General features: G+C 39.7%; 1 protein-coding gene across 8 annotated transcripts in view; it reads left to right on the forward strand.

Annotated features, from left to right (window-relative positions):
• The window catches only part of ccdc30 (coiled-coil domain containing 30), a 158648-nt gene that overhangs the window by 138651 nt on the left and 7812 nt on the right, over positions 1-12185 (forward strand). For 7 of the 8 annotated variants that reach the window (XM_043675686.1, XM_043675693.1, XM_043675694.1 and 4 more), the window contains 2 exons: positions 2212-2348; positions 4907-5002. In XM_043675686.1, coding sequence (XP_043531621.1) covers positions 2212-2348; positions 4907-5002 — 233 coding nt within the window. The remainder of the gene's footprint in view (positions 1-2211; positions 2349-4906; positions 5003-12185) is intronic. The other variant, XM_043675692.1, reaches the window with a different exon arrangement.

The following is a 12185-nucleotide window of genomic DNA, read 5'->3' on the forward strand; positions in this document are numbered from 1 at the left end:
CCAATGATTGTTCTTCTGGCATTGAGTCTGGCTTCCAGAAGACAGTCAGTTCTGCTATAATGTGCTTTTCTTCAACACAAATTGCCGAAACGCGATTGAAGAATTTAGACCATTATTTGTAGAACTTTCCTTACCTGTATTGGCTATAACAAAATTCCAGTCCAATTGGTTTAAATGGTGCTGCTATTAAGTAATTTTTTTGTAACTCCGAATCACAGGGAAACGGAACTATCATGTAATATCATAACAGATTGAACAGGACTTAGTGATTTGCACTTTGTGCACTCCTCTTCTGGGTCCTGAATTCAGCAGTGGGCAGCCCAAACCAGAAAGGGCTTTTGCCCGAAACGTCGATTTTCCTGCTCCTCGGATGCTGCCTGACCTGGTGTGTTTTTTCCAGCACCATTCTAGTCTAACCTCTAGTTTCCAGCATCTGCAGTTCTCACTTCTTCCCAAACTAGAAAGTCGGTCTGTTCTGATCTTGAATCAGGGGAAGGGTTTGGGGTGCCTTCATCAATAGCCTCCTTTCAAGATTGGGTACTCTTGCAGATTCATTCCCCATAATAGTATCTCCATCTACAAACCCCAGGTGGTCACTTCCCTCCCCACCCTCAGACCTTGACATATCCCTGGCCCTGTATCTGGGAACTGCTTGTGGTACTTGTCCTGTCCAATGCAGTTTATGGTGCTGCTGGGACAATTCAACCGACAGCCAATCAGTTTTCTTCGCAGCTCTCTGAAATGCAGAAATTACATCTCCAGCCAGCGGCTGCAGCGCACCCAGTATCAGCAGGAATGGATTTGCCAATGACTCTACAGATGGTAGCCCAGGGAACTCTACCTCCTGAAAAATTCTCCATGAATTAGAATGAGACTTCATTTAAAGTCAAAGGAGAGTAGGGAGTTCCATGTGAGCATATCTTCTTCACTTTGTGCTACCAAAATAAAGTTTAAGTGATTTTTAGTCTGTTTTGCTGTTTTAATCTTAGCTGTTTTATCAGAGCTCTTGCATGCAATTAGCTACATATTTGCACACTAAACTGTGATTGCTGCATTGAGCTATGAGATTTCTCAGGGTATAATAAGCCTCCCTGTCTACTCCATCCAGTTCTCAATTAGTGACGGCACCATGTGACTCAAGAGCATACAGCAAGAAAACCTTTCCTCAGGGCCATGTACTGTGCTGAGCTAACTGATCTTAACCAGATCAGCAACTCTGTACTTAGGCATAATGCCCCCAGGGATGGAAGACAGATATCAATTATGTTTTCCATTCCCCAATACTTATATTTTGTTGATATTCTCTCTCATGCTCAAGGAGAATAATCACTTTGTACTGAAGAATGTCAAACCCTTCCCTATCATGTCTCAGCAACTTTGGGAGAGGAGGAAGAACATCAAGGATTAAAAATATTCCATTTTAGTAAAAAGAAATCTGGGAAGAACACTGGCAACCTGCATTTTTGATGATTTGGAGATGCCGGTGTTGGACTGGGGTGTACAAAGTTAAAAATCACACAACACCAGGTTATAGTCCAACAGGTTGAATTGGAATCACACTAGCTTTCGGAGCGACGCTCCTTCATCAATTAGTGAAGGCACCATGTGACTCAAGAGCATACAGCAAGAAAACCTTTCCTAAGGTCCATGTACTGTGCTGAGCTAACTGATCTTAACCAGATCAGCAACTCTGCACTTAGGCACAGTGCCCCCAGGGATGGCCCCCACGGTGCCTTCACTATCACCTGATGAAGGAGCAGCACTCCGAAAGCCAATGTGCTTCCAATTAAACCTGTTGGACTATAACCTGGTGTTGTGTGATTTTTAACTTTGCATTTTTGATGGATTATTAAACAAAGGCTGCTGTGTTTGGTTTTAAGGAGACTTCAATTTTTGTTGACTTGTCTCCTTAAAACAAATAAGTTATAAAATCAATAATTTCCCTGGTAATAGAGGAAGTGTATTTTGTTTCTAACCTGTGATATAGCTGACTTGGGAGTACTTGCCAAAAGTGAGCTTTACTCTGCACCTAGCCCACAATGAACTTAATCTGTATGATGCTGACATTGGTGCCATGTTTGAAAATTGCTTAATTCCCCAGCACTAACAGCAGTTGATCCTAACAAGTGTTACAATTTATTTTAAAAATTAATAATCGAAGAAGTACAACAACAATTCATGCTCATGATGTCACTTTTCACTGACTAACAGGAACACGCCTGGAACATGAAGGTTACGTATGAAAATGATCTGCTTCTTGTTGAGAAACGGGAGCTTCTGCAACAGTTGAGTGAGCAAGAGGATGCTGTGCGGAACAACAATTCAGTTGTCTGCAACGTAAAGCACAGGTACTTTCATTTCAAATGTACCTTGTGAAAGTTGAGTTTTCTGCATCTGAGAGGGGGTAAAATTGCAAACAGGAGCCTTGAAAGCTGGCAAGCTGTGGAGTAATGTAGGATGAGACCTGGTTAACTGGCTGGATCACCATCGTTCTGTTTTAAAGTCATTGAAAATTTCCACCAGAGATGTGATTGCACACTTTTCACATACAAGTTGTCCATGCAGACATTATCGGTGGGACTGGTTGGGTTACACCATCATCTCAAAATCCTAATACTACTGTATAAACAGGCAAAGGTGATGTTTGATATTATTCAAAATATCTCCTTTATTATGACATTCATATGCAGAGCTGGCCTTCTAGTTGCATTTGAGTAATCTTTGTCTAGTGTGCAACACTGAGTTACAGGGAGCTCCCTGATACCAGATGAGGTCTAGGTTGTCGGGTTTATTTTTATTTTTAAGAAAATACTTTAATTTGTGTGTTTGTCTTTTACTCTCACATGACTTTTCTTTCATTTCCATGTTTTGCTTCATTTGACAACTTCCTCAGATCATTATTATGCTCAAAAACGGTAAGCTGAATTTTGATAGAGCAGTGGCGGCCCCATCAGCAGATCAGAAAACCGGAAGAAACCTCCTTGGCCATTTCCAGGGACCCCTTTCCAGTTATATCGCAATCAAGAATCAAGAATTAATTTCCTAGTATCAGAGGTCCTGGCCCTTTCAGCAGTTAGATCCTGTTTCCAAGTGCTACCAGTCAATTGCAGGATCAACTGTTGTTTGGTCACAGCAGTGCCACCAATGACTACTGCTGGAACTGCACCCAACCCGGAACCACAGGTGAACATCGCCCTGGGAACACGTTAAGTGGGATCAGGGTCACAGGGTGTGTGTGACAGGGGAGAGTCAGTAAAGTGGGCTCTGCCAGGGTAAGGAGGAGAGTTGTTTCCACAGGATAAGCCCTTGCAATTGGGGGTCATTCCGTGTCCCATTCTGTCTAGTCACAAACGCTCCCTTTTTGAGTCTGAAGGAAGCTGCCAGTCTTGGTTTTGTTGTCCACACGAAGCAAAATGCACCTACTGCTGGTAAAATGCCAGCAGTGGTGAGAAATAGTCTCAGTTGACTTTGAATGGGAAAGCCATCCTTGATATTCCCCCCTCAGAGAATTACATGGCATTAGGAAACCAGCCCACTACCAAGGGCACCATTAAATTCCAATCTATGTGCATCCAATCAATTAGCATGATTAATTAAATAATCACTTTGTTGATGAGATAATTATTCAGGAAGATATATGCAAGGGGCCACATATGTCCGAAATGGTTTGTTGATTTACTGGACAATATCCAAAGCAGAATTTCAAGTGTTAAATAAAGGTAGGTAGAGAAGCAGGTGCACGCACAGAAAGTATTCAAATTTCATACTTTTACACAACGTTCTTTTCCCTATTTGGGTGGATCTCCCTGCCCCTTGAAGCCTTTGTACACGATTAGCAATTTGAAGCTAAGTGTTTAACATTCATATTCTATTTACTATTTACAAAATACTCATTGAATAATGAGTTTTTATCTTCACACTACAATGAGAGAAGATCTTTTGCCCCTTAAAACGTTCCCAAAGTCTGTCCCTTTGGTTGCACTAGCCTGACTTACTTTGAAAGCATATTCTGTGTTTATTTTATCTATACTTATGATTTTCTTATACAGCCACCCAGCTCCATTCTAGAACCTGAGTTTATCAATTATTATTTCCTCGCTCACACCTTTCTGATCTTTGGCTCATTCCTTTTCCTTTACCCTGCTTTCTAATGCAGCAAATTTCAGGAGACCCATTGCAACTGGTTCAACCCTTTGGTGTTAAAGCTAACAGCTGTAATTGTTCTTTTGAGCAAAGGATTGGCAGACATTTTTAAAAACATATAATTTGTTTACACATGGAACAGTTAACGCAAGTACGGTAATGCATATCCCAAAATTTACAAATATTTGACAAGTCTTCGCCAAGCAAATTAAATGATTTTCATTTGTATAGTGCTTTTAACATTGTAAAATATTCCAAGACACTTCACAGGTGTGCTTGAAAACAAAATTTGACTCCACAATGCACTAGAACTAATAATTAAAAGCTATGGTCAAAAGAAAAAAAACTACGGTAATTTTACGGGCTGTCTTAAAGGAGGAAAGAGAGTTTGAGGAGAAAGGAGGTTAGGCAGGGAATTCTGGAGCTTGGGGTCCAGTTATTCAAAGCACAATCTGATCAATGCTTTCATGTATGTAAAAGAATCATCTTTGTGATTTTTTATGTTGAGTAGTGTGAAACTTGTTAAGCTCTAAAATCCTAGTTAATTAAGATTTGACCCATCAGAACCTTTTGAGTTTTCAAAATAAATTAACGAGCAATTTAACTTTACTGTAAAGGTATCTTTACTCTAAAGGTACTACTGCAGTCTATGTAACATCATTATGTAGGAAATAAATCCCCTAGTTGCAGCACCTCCAATTCACAAGTCCCCTAGTTGGTAGGCTTTTCATATTTTAATTTTCCTTTTACCCCTCCCCACTAGATCTCCTGTCTCTGGTACCTGCCCATCTCAGCTGTTGTCAGCAACAAGAACTGTTAACGACCAAGGCCAATGGAAATCCCAAAAACCAGCATCCAGGTCAGTCCTTGATGTCACCTGGGAGGCATTTTGAGTCAGGATATTGCCCAGTTTCACTGCTGGAGTAGGAATGATGAGTTAGTACCAAGATGTTTGCTGTCAGTGAGGAAAAATTGATAAAGTTCGAAATAAAGAGTAAGAAGTTTGAGGATTGCAAGCAGCTTGTTTGTTGAGAATGCATTGCTAAATGCAAACGTATTCATGCAACTTTAGGAGGCTGTTGATTATCCAGTGAATAGCTGAGGCCAGCTGATGAGAAACAACAATGACTTGTACTTATGTAGCACCTCTAATGTTTAGACTATCCCAAGCACTTCAGAGCAGGGTTATTAAACCAAGAAAAGCATTGAGCCACATAAGAAGTTATTAGGTTATTATTTAGTCAAAAACCTGACCAAAGGAAAAGATTTTGCGAAGTATCTTAAAGAAGGTGGTGGAGAGGCATAGTAGAGGAAATTCCAGAATGTAGGATCTGGACAACTGGTGGGGCAGAAAATCATAACAATGTCACTATCCTCAGGGTTGGGTGAGAAATTAGATACTTTTTTGCTCTCATTTGCTGTCTGGTGGAACTTTGCTAAGTTAAAGATTAGTTTATTTGTTAAGTTCAAGGTCTACATTGCAGGTCATTACCCAAATACAAAAATGATGAGTTAATTCATGAAGTAGTGATTAGCAATACTATTTAGATTTTTAAAAACCAGTCCGTTGGATTTCTGTAGTGAAAGCCAAGTGCTGCAGGTGCTGGTGGTCAGAAATAAGAACAGAAAGAGCTTGAGAAACTCAGCAGGTCTGACTGTATCTATGGAGAAGGAAAGACCAAGTTAACATTTCAAGTCCAATATGATTTTTCTTAAGAATTCCAGCAACATGGTCTGAAAAAGACTCATACTGAATTTGAAACATTAACTCTGTTTCTGCTTCATAAGTGCTGCCAGACATGCTGACTTGCTCCAGCATTTTCTGTTTTTATTGTGGAATTCTGTGGTCTTTTGAAAGCAATTATATAGTTTCATGGACAATGTGATATTTTCCTTTCAACAAATGTGGCAGGTAAGATGAAAAGCAACATCTTTACACTTCAGAAAGAACAAGATAAATGTTAAGGACAATTGTTATAATCCCAGCTGATGGTTCTATTGGACAAGTCAGATCCCAGAGTAAAACCTATCTTAATTAAGTTTTATTTTTAATTTGCGAAAATTTGTAAAATGTGAAAGTAAATACAGTCAAAGTTCTGTTAGCCTGCTGCACCAGCTCAAGTACAATGAAGTAGACCCAAGACCACTATCCTTCTATGTTTTATTTTTGCTATTGGGTTACCATGATGGTCTCAATGAGGATATTCACAAGAAGCTGCCAATGTACTTTAGCAAAAGAACATAAAAGTTTATTATACAGGAAAGGGGAAAAAAAAGCTATATTTAAGACAATTTAGAAAGCTTGTATAAACAGGAAGAATAATGCTTCAACTCTTTTTCCTAGCAATATACATTATGGAAACTAAGACCCCACTGAAGTATCATTCCCAACTACACTGTTTAATGTTTTACTTAATTCACAAGGTTGTTAATGTTTCCTTTCAGTGAATGTCAGCACATTCAGCAAATGTGATTCTCTCCATTACTGTCTCTCTGAGAAACACACAACCTCAAACTCCAAGAAAATTGTCAGGGCTTTTCCTAGCCCTGTCTACTTAGATTGCTTAAACAGCTTAAAACATCTTTCCAGTTCTGATGATCTGGAAACTGTCAAAACTAAACTGAATTTCTGCTGGTAAAGATCTTTTCTTCTGAACTGGACCAGGGGACTGAGTTTCTTGTTGTTAATTTAAACAAACAAACCCAGTCTACAAATGAGAAATCTCAATTCCTGCTTCTACAGCATTTTTTAAGCTGATTGCGAACAGTAATTTTATGCCCAGTTTAAGGGTTCTACATTAATCGTGCATTTGGGTAACTGAGGGAAAAAGTGAAAGTAAATACGGTCAAAGTTCTGTTAGCCTGCTGCACCAGCCCAAGTGCAACGAAGTGGACCCAGGACCACTATCCTTCTCCCAAATGGTGTGATGGAGTTTTTTAGGTTGGTTGTGGTGATGTTTCAGTGGTGCGTGACCTGACTGAGTCTTTGAATGAAAGAAACACTGTACTACTATGAAATAGCAGGTGTAGCCTTGAAACGTCCTTTTGCTATCGATTCAGTTCTGTTGCTGTCAAAGGAATTATTGGTGCATCTTTATGATCCAGTAAGGACCCCCTTCAAGGATTCAACTGCCTGTTCCTCAACTATTCCGAAATGCATTATTGATTCTTGGTAGATCCTCAACAGAACCGGTTTTATTTCATTTTCTCCAAACACCACAGCAACATTGGAGTGTGTCATTGGTATTTCAGGTCCATGTTTATTTTGGCCAACATCAGTAGAATGTTAAGTGTGTGTTGCTGGAATAGCAGAGCAGGTCAGGCAGCATCCGTGGAGCAGGAAAATCAACGTTTCAGGCCAGAGCCCTTCATCAGGAAGGGCTTTTCCTGCTTGTCGGATATTGCCTGACCTGCTGTGCCTTTCCAGCAACACACTCTCAACTCTGATCTCCGGCATCTGCAGACCTCACTGTCTCCATCCGTCGAATGTTGCATGTGTTGGGATTGGGTAGAAAGAGTGCATCTACAGAAGCTAAGTAAAATGTATTAAAAGTCAATTATGATTAAAATCTGATTATGATTAATGACTGTAGCATAATTGAATTTAGTATTCTGTTTGAGAGTGAGAAACTTGAGTTGAAAATAACTGTGCTAAATTTAAAATCAGAGCTTTGACAAAGGAATAAAGGCAGAGTGAACTGAAAAAGGGGTTTAGCAGCAAAGACAGTTGAGGAACAATTGCAGGCATAAGGAAATAGTTCATGGCTCACAACAAAGATATTTCCCACTGAGAAAGAATGTCTGTAAGATAAGCCAACCAAAGTTAATCAGGGAAGCTCATGATACCATTCAATTGAAAGAAAAGAATACAATGTGGTGAAGATTAGTGGTTAGCCAAAGGATAGAGGAAGTTTTACAAACTAACTGGCCAACTTACTGAGGGAGTGCTTTCCTGTTAGTGCTGCTATTTTTCTAATGACACACTAAACTATGGTGGACATAACTGTTCCCACAATATTAGTTGGAAGAAATGCAGGGCAGTTCTCCCCTGTGACCTGGGCAATGTTTATCTTTCAACCAATATCACTAAAGAAAAGGATTGTCTGGTCACAATCAGATTCCTATTTGTGGAATCTTGCTTTGTGCATTTTGGCTTCCATGTTCCCCAATAGTGACAATTCAGCAGTATAAATGGAACTAGTTCAGTTTAGGAAAACCGGTCGGCATGGACATGTTGGACCATATAGTCTGTTTCTGTGCTATATGACTATGATTCCATGACTTTATAACAAAAGGTGACCAACAAATAATAAAGAGGGAAGAAATAAATTTAAAGGATAAACTTACAAGACCACAAGTTTATCAAGATCACAAGAAGAGCTTAAATGAATGAAAAGGAAGAAAAATACATAATAATCAAGAAGCAAAAGGGGTAACCAATTAGTACAATAACTATCATTAGAGAAAAACTAGTAATAAGGTAAAAACCAGTATATCTCCAAACCTGGTGGGATGAGTCCTCGAGTATTAAAGGGAGTAACTACAAAGATAGTTAATGGCAAGCAATTTTTCAAGAATTGTTTGATTCTGGAAAAGTCCCAGAAGACTGGAAAACTGCTAATGTATCATGCTTATTCAACAAGGGAAAGAGGATATTTATTAGAATTCTTCGAAGAAGTAACGAGCAGGATGGATAAAAGGGACTCAGTAAACCTAATATATTTAGATTTCCAAAAGGCATTTGATAAGGTTACTGCACTTTTGGCTACTTCTTAAGAGCTTGTGGTTTTGGGAATGGTAAATTAGCATGGGATCAGCTCACTAAAGTTTGACAAACAATTTGAATAATGGGAGCATTCTCATGCTAATAACCTGCAACTAGTGGAGTGCTACACAGATCCATACTGGAAACACAATTATTTATAATATATATTTATGATATAGATGAGGGAGGTGGATAAAGCCAAGTTTGCAGATGGCACAAAAATCAGATACAAAATTGCACAGCATGGAAAGAGACCTTTTGGTTGAACTACTCCACACCTTGTTCCCAAACTAAACTAGTCTCACTTGCCTGCGTTTGACTCCAGTTCCTTCAAACCTTTTCTATTCATGTACTTATCCACATGTCTTTTAAACATTGTAACTGTACCTGCATCCACTACTTCCTCTGGCAATTCATCCCACACACGACCCACTATCTGAGTAAAGAGGTTGTCCCTCGTGTCCTTTTTAAAACTTTCTCCTCTCCCCTAGTTTTGTACTCCCCTTTGTACTAAGGAAGAGACCCTTGTTATTCCCTTTATCTATGGTCCTCATGATTTAATAAACTTCTATAAGGTCACCCCTCAACCTTCTACGCTCCAGTGAAAAAGTCACAGACTTTCCAGCCTATTGCTATAAGCCTAGATTAGAATGGTGCTGGAAAAGCACAGCAGTTCAGGCAGCATCTGAGGAGCAGTAAAATCGACGTTTCGAGCAAAAGCACTTCATCAGGAATACAGTCAGCCCTGCCTCGGCTGAGGGCCACACTCTCTCAGAATTGCAAAGGATCCCTTCTGTACTACATCCTCAGGAGAATTCATAAGCTGTATTCCTGATGAAGAGCTTTTGCCCGAAACATCGATTTTACTGCTCCTCGGATGCTGCCTGAATTGCTGTGTTTTTCCAGCACCATTCTAATCTAGACTCTGGTTTCCAGCATCTGTAGTCATTGTTTTTACCTAGCCTATTGCTATCTCTCAAACCCTCCATTTCTGGCAACATCGTGGTAAATCTTTTCTGAATCCACTCCGATTTAATAATATCCTTCCTGTAGCAGGGTGACCAGAACGGCACAGAGTAGTCCAGAAGAGATCTCACTAATTCTTTACCGTAGTGGCTGGGTAGTTAAGTACATTCAAGACTGAGAGAGACAGATTTTCATTCAATAAGGGAATCAAGGTTGTTGGGGAAAAGCAAGAAAGTGGAGTTGAGGATTATTCAATGTGTCATGATCTCATCTTATAGTCTTATGAGGCACAAATATGGAAGCATCAAAGTGGAGGTGCATCTGGACTAGTTATTAGGTTTGTACACTTCAACTGTTGGGTGACATGGTGTAACATCAGGAGAATCTCACACAAAGAATGATCAACTCTTTGGGTAGGATAATGAAGCCTAACATTCTGGAATCTTTTAAAAAATGTATACAATGATGAGGGAACTGTAGGTTTTTTTCTTGGAAGGTTGAATGTATCTGTATCAATTAAACCCACAGAGTGGACAGTAAAACTGAACTATTTCTTGTCTCTTGAGGAAGTAATCTAGAGTTGGGCTTGAATAGAATGGTACTTGAGGTATTAAAATATAAATACATTGGAAAAATTATAAGTGCATGATATCTATTCCCTGTATGACTGAGTGGGTGGGTGCACTGTCTTCTGATTAGTATGATCCCTGGTCTGTGCCAAATTAGCTGATTCAAACCATAATATCAGTAGGAATAATTATCCTCAGTTTTGATTGGCTGGGCAATGGATAAATACTGACTATAAGATGGAGGAGCAGAAGTAGGTCATTCAACCCATCAAGTCTGCTCTGCCATTTAGTGGGATCATGACCTGATAATCATCAACTCCGCTTTCCTGCCTTTTCCCCATAACCCTTAATTATCATACTGATTAAAAAGCTGCCTAACTCACCCACCCCCAACAGCCCTCTTAGGTAAAGAATTCCACTGATTCACTATCTTCTGAAAGAAAAAATTCTTCCTCATCTCTGCCTTAAATGTGTGACCTCTTTTATACTGTGATTATGCCCTTTGGTCCTAGACTCTCCTACAAAGGGAGACAAACTATCCGTATCTACCCTGTCAAGTCCCCTGAGAGGGGTATAGTAAGTTGTGGATGAACTTCACTGGGGCAAAGGTAGAAAACTGGTAGGGTCCCGATCCACCTCCTTGCTGACTAATTCATTCCCACTTCACCCATGTAACAAAATTCACCTCCAGGGCATTAAATTCTGTCCAATATTATCACAATGGAACATGACCAAACTATACAGTGGATTGAGACTGTAGTTAGTGGCAGCAGTAGTGATTGAGCAATTGCTCTCTGATTACATCTGCATTTTGTTGAGTTCTTGCTGGAACACAGCTGGAACGGGCAGCATTTATTGTGCATCCCTAATTTCCCCTTGAACTGAGTGTCTTACTGGGCCATGTCAGAAGGTAGTCAAGAGTCAGTAACATTACGGTAGGTCTGGAGTCGCATGTAGGCCAGACCAGGTGAGGAGGGCCAACATTCTTCCCTAAAGGGCCTTGGTTAACCAGGTGAGTTTTTATAGCAGTCAATTATAATGTTATGGTTGCCATCATTTTTATATTCCAGATAGTATTAACTGAATTTAAATGAAACCATCTGCTGTAGTGGGATTTGGACCCATGTCCCAATAGCATCAGCCTGGCCCTCTGATCTTTAGCCCAGTGACATTACATCCTGGTATAAAATGAAAGAAAGTGGTATGAAGAGCTCAATATTTGAGATTGAATGTTTCCAGAATAAAGGTTACTATACTGTGAGGTGTGAGCAGTGGATCCAGTCTGCTGTTGAAATGCCCAGATTCTAGCTTCTATATGTACCCCAGGGTCACACAGCTTTGTGGCAGAAACAAAAGTTAATGTTTAAGGGAGACTGGCCTCATCAGGCTAACATAGTCAAGCTGGAGAAGCCCTATTTGTATTCCTAATAAAGGGTCCAACTGACAAATCTAACCTCAATTCCAGACTGTAAGGCAGATTAACTGAGAGGTGGAATGGCTTCTTCATATTTGTATCCTCTAGATTTTTAAATTCCCTCCACCTTTTCTCTTTCGAAATGCAAAGTGTCAGCTGAGAAGACAGGCCACACCTTGTACTTTCTCAATGTCATAAAAATTGATATATATAATTTTGCTAAATCTCTGTGGTAATAGGGGATGGGGGATGATGCTTTCTGTGCACTGATTGATTTCTTTAAAAGAATTAAAAGATGGTGTTTCAAATCTCTACAGATCTTGGCTTC

Source organism: Chiloscyllium plagiosum, chromosome 34 (assembly GCF_004010195.1).
Source record: "Chiloscyllium plagiosum isolate BGI_BamShark_2017 chromosome 34, ASM401019v2, whole genome shotgun sequence".
Lineage (NCBI taxonomy): Eukaryota > Metazoa > Chordata > Chondrichthyes > Orectolobiformes > Hemiscylliidae > Chiloscyllium > Chiloscyllium plagiosum.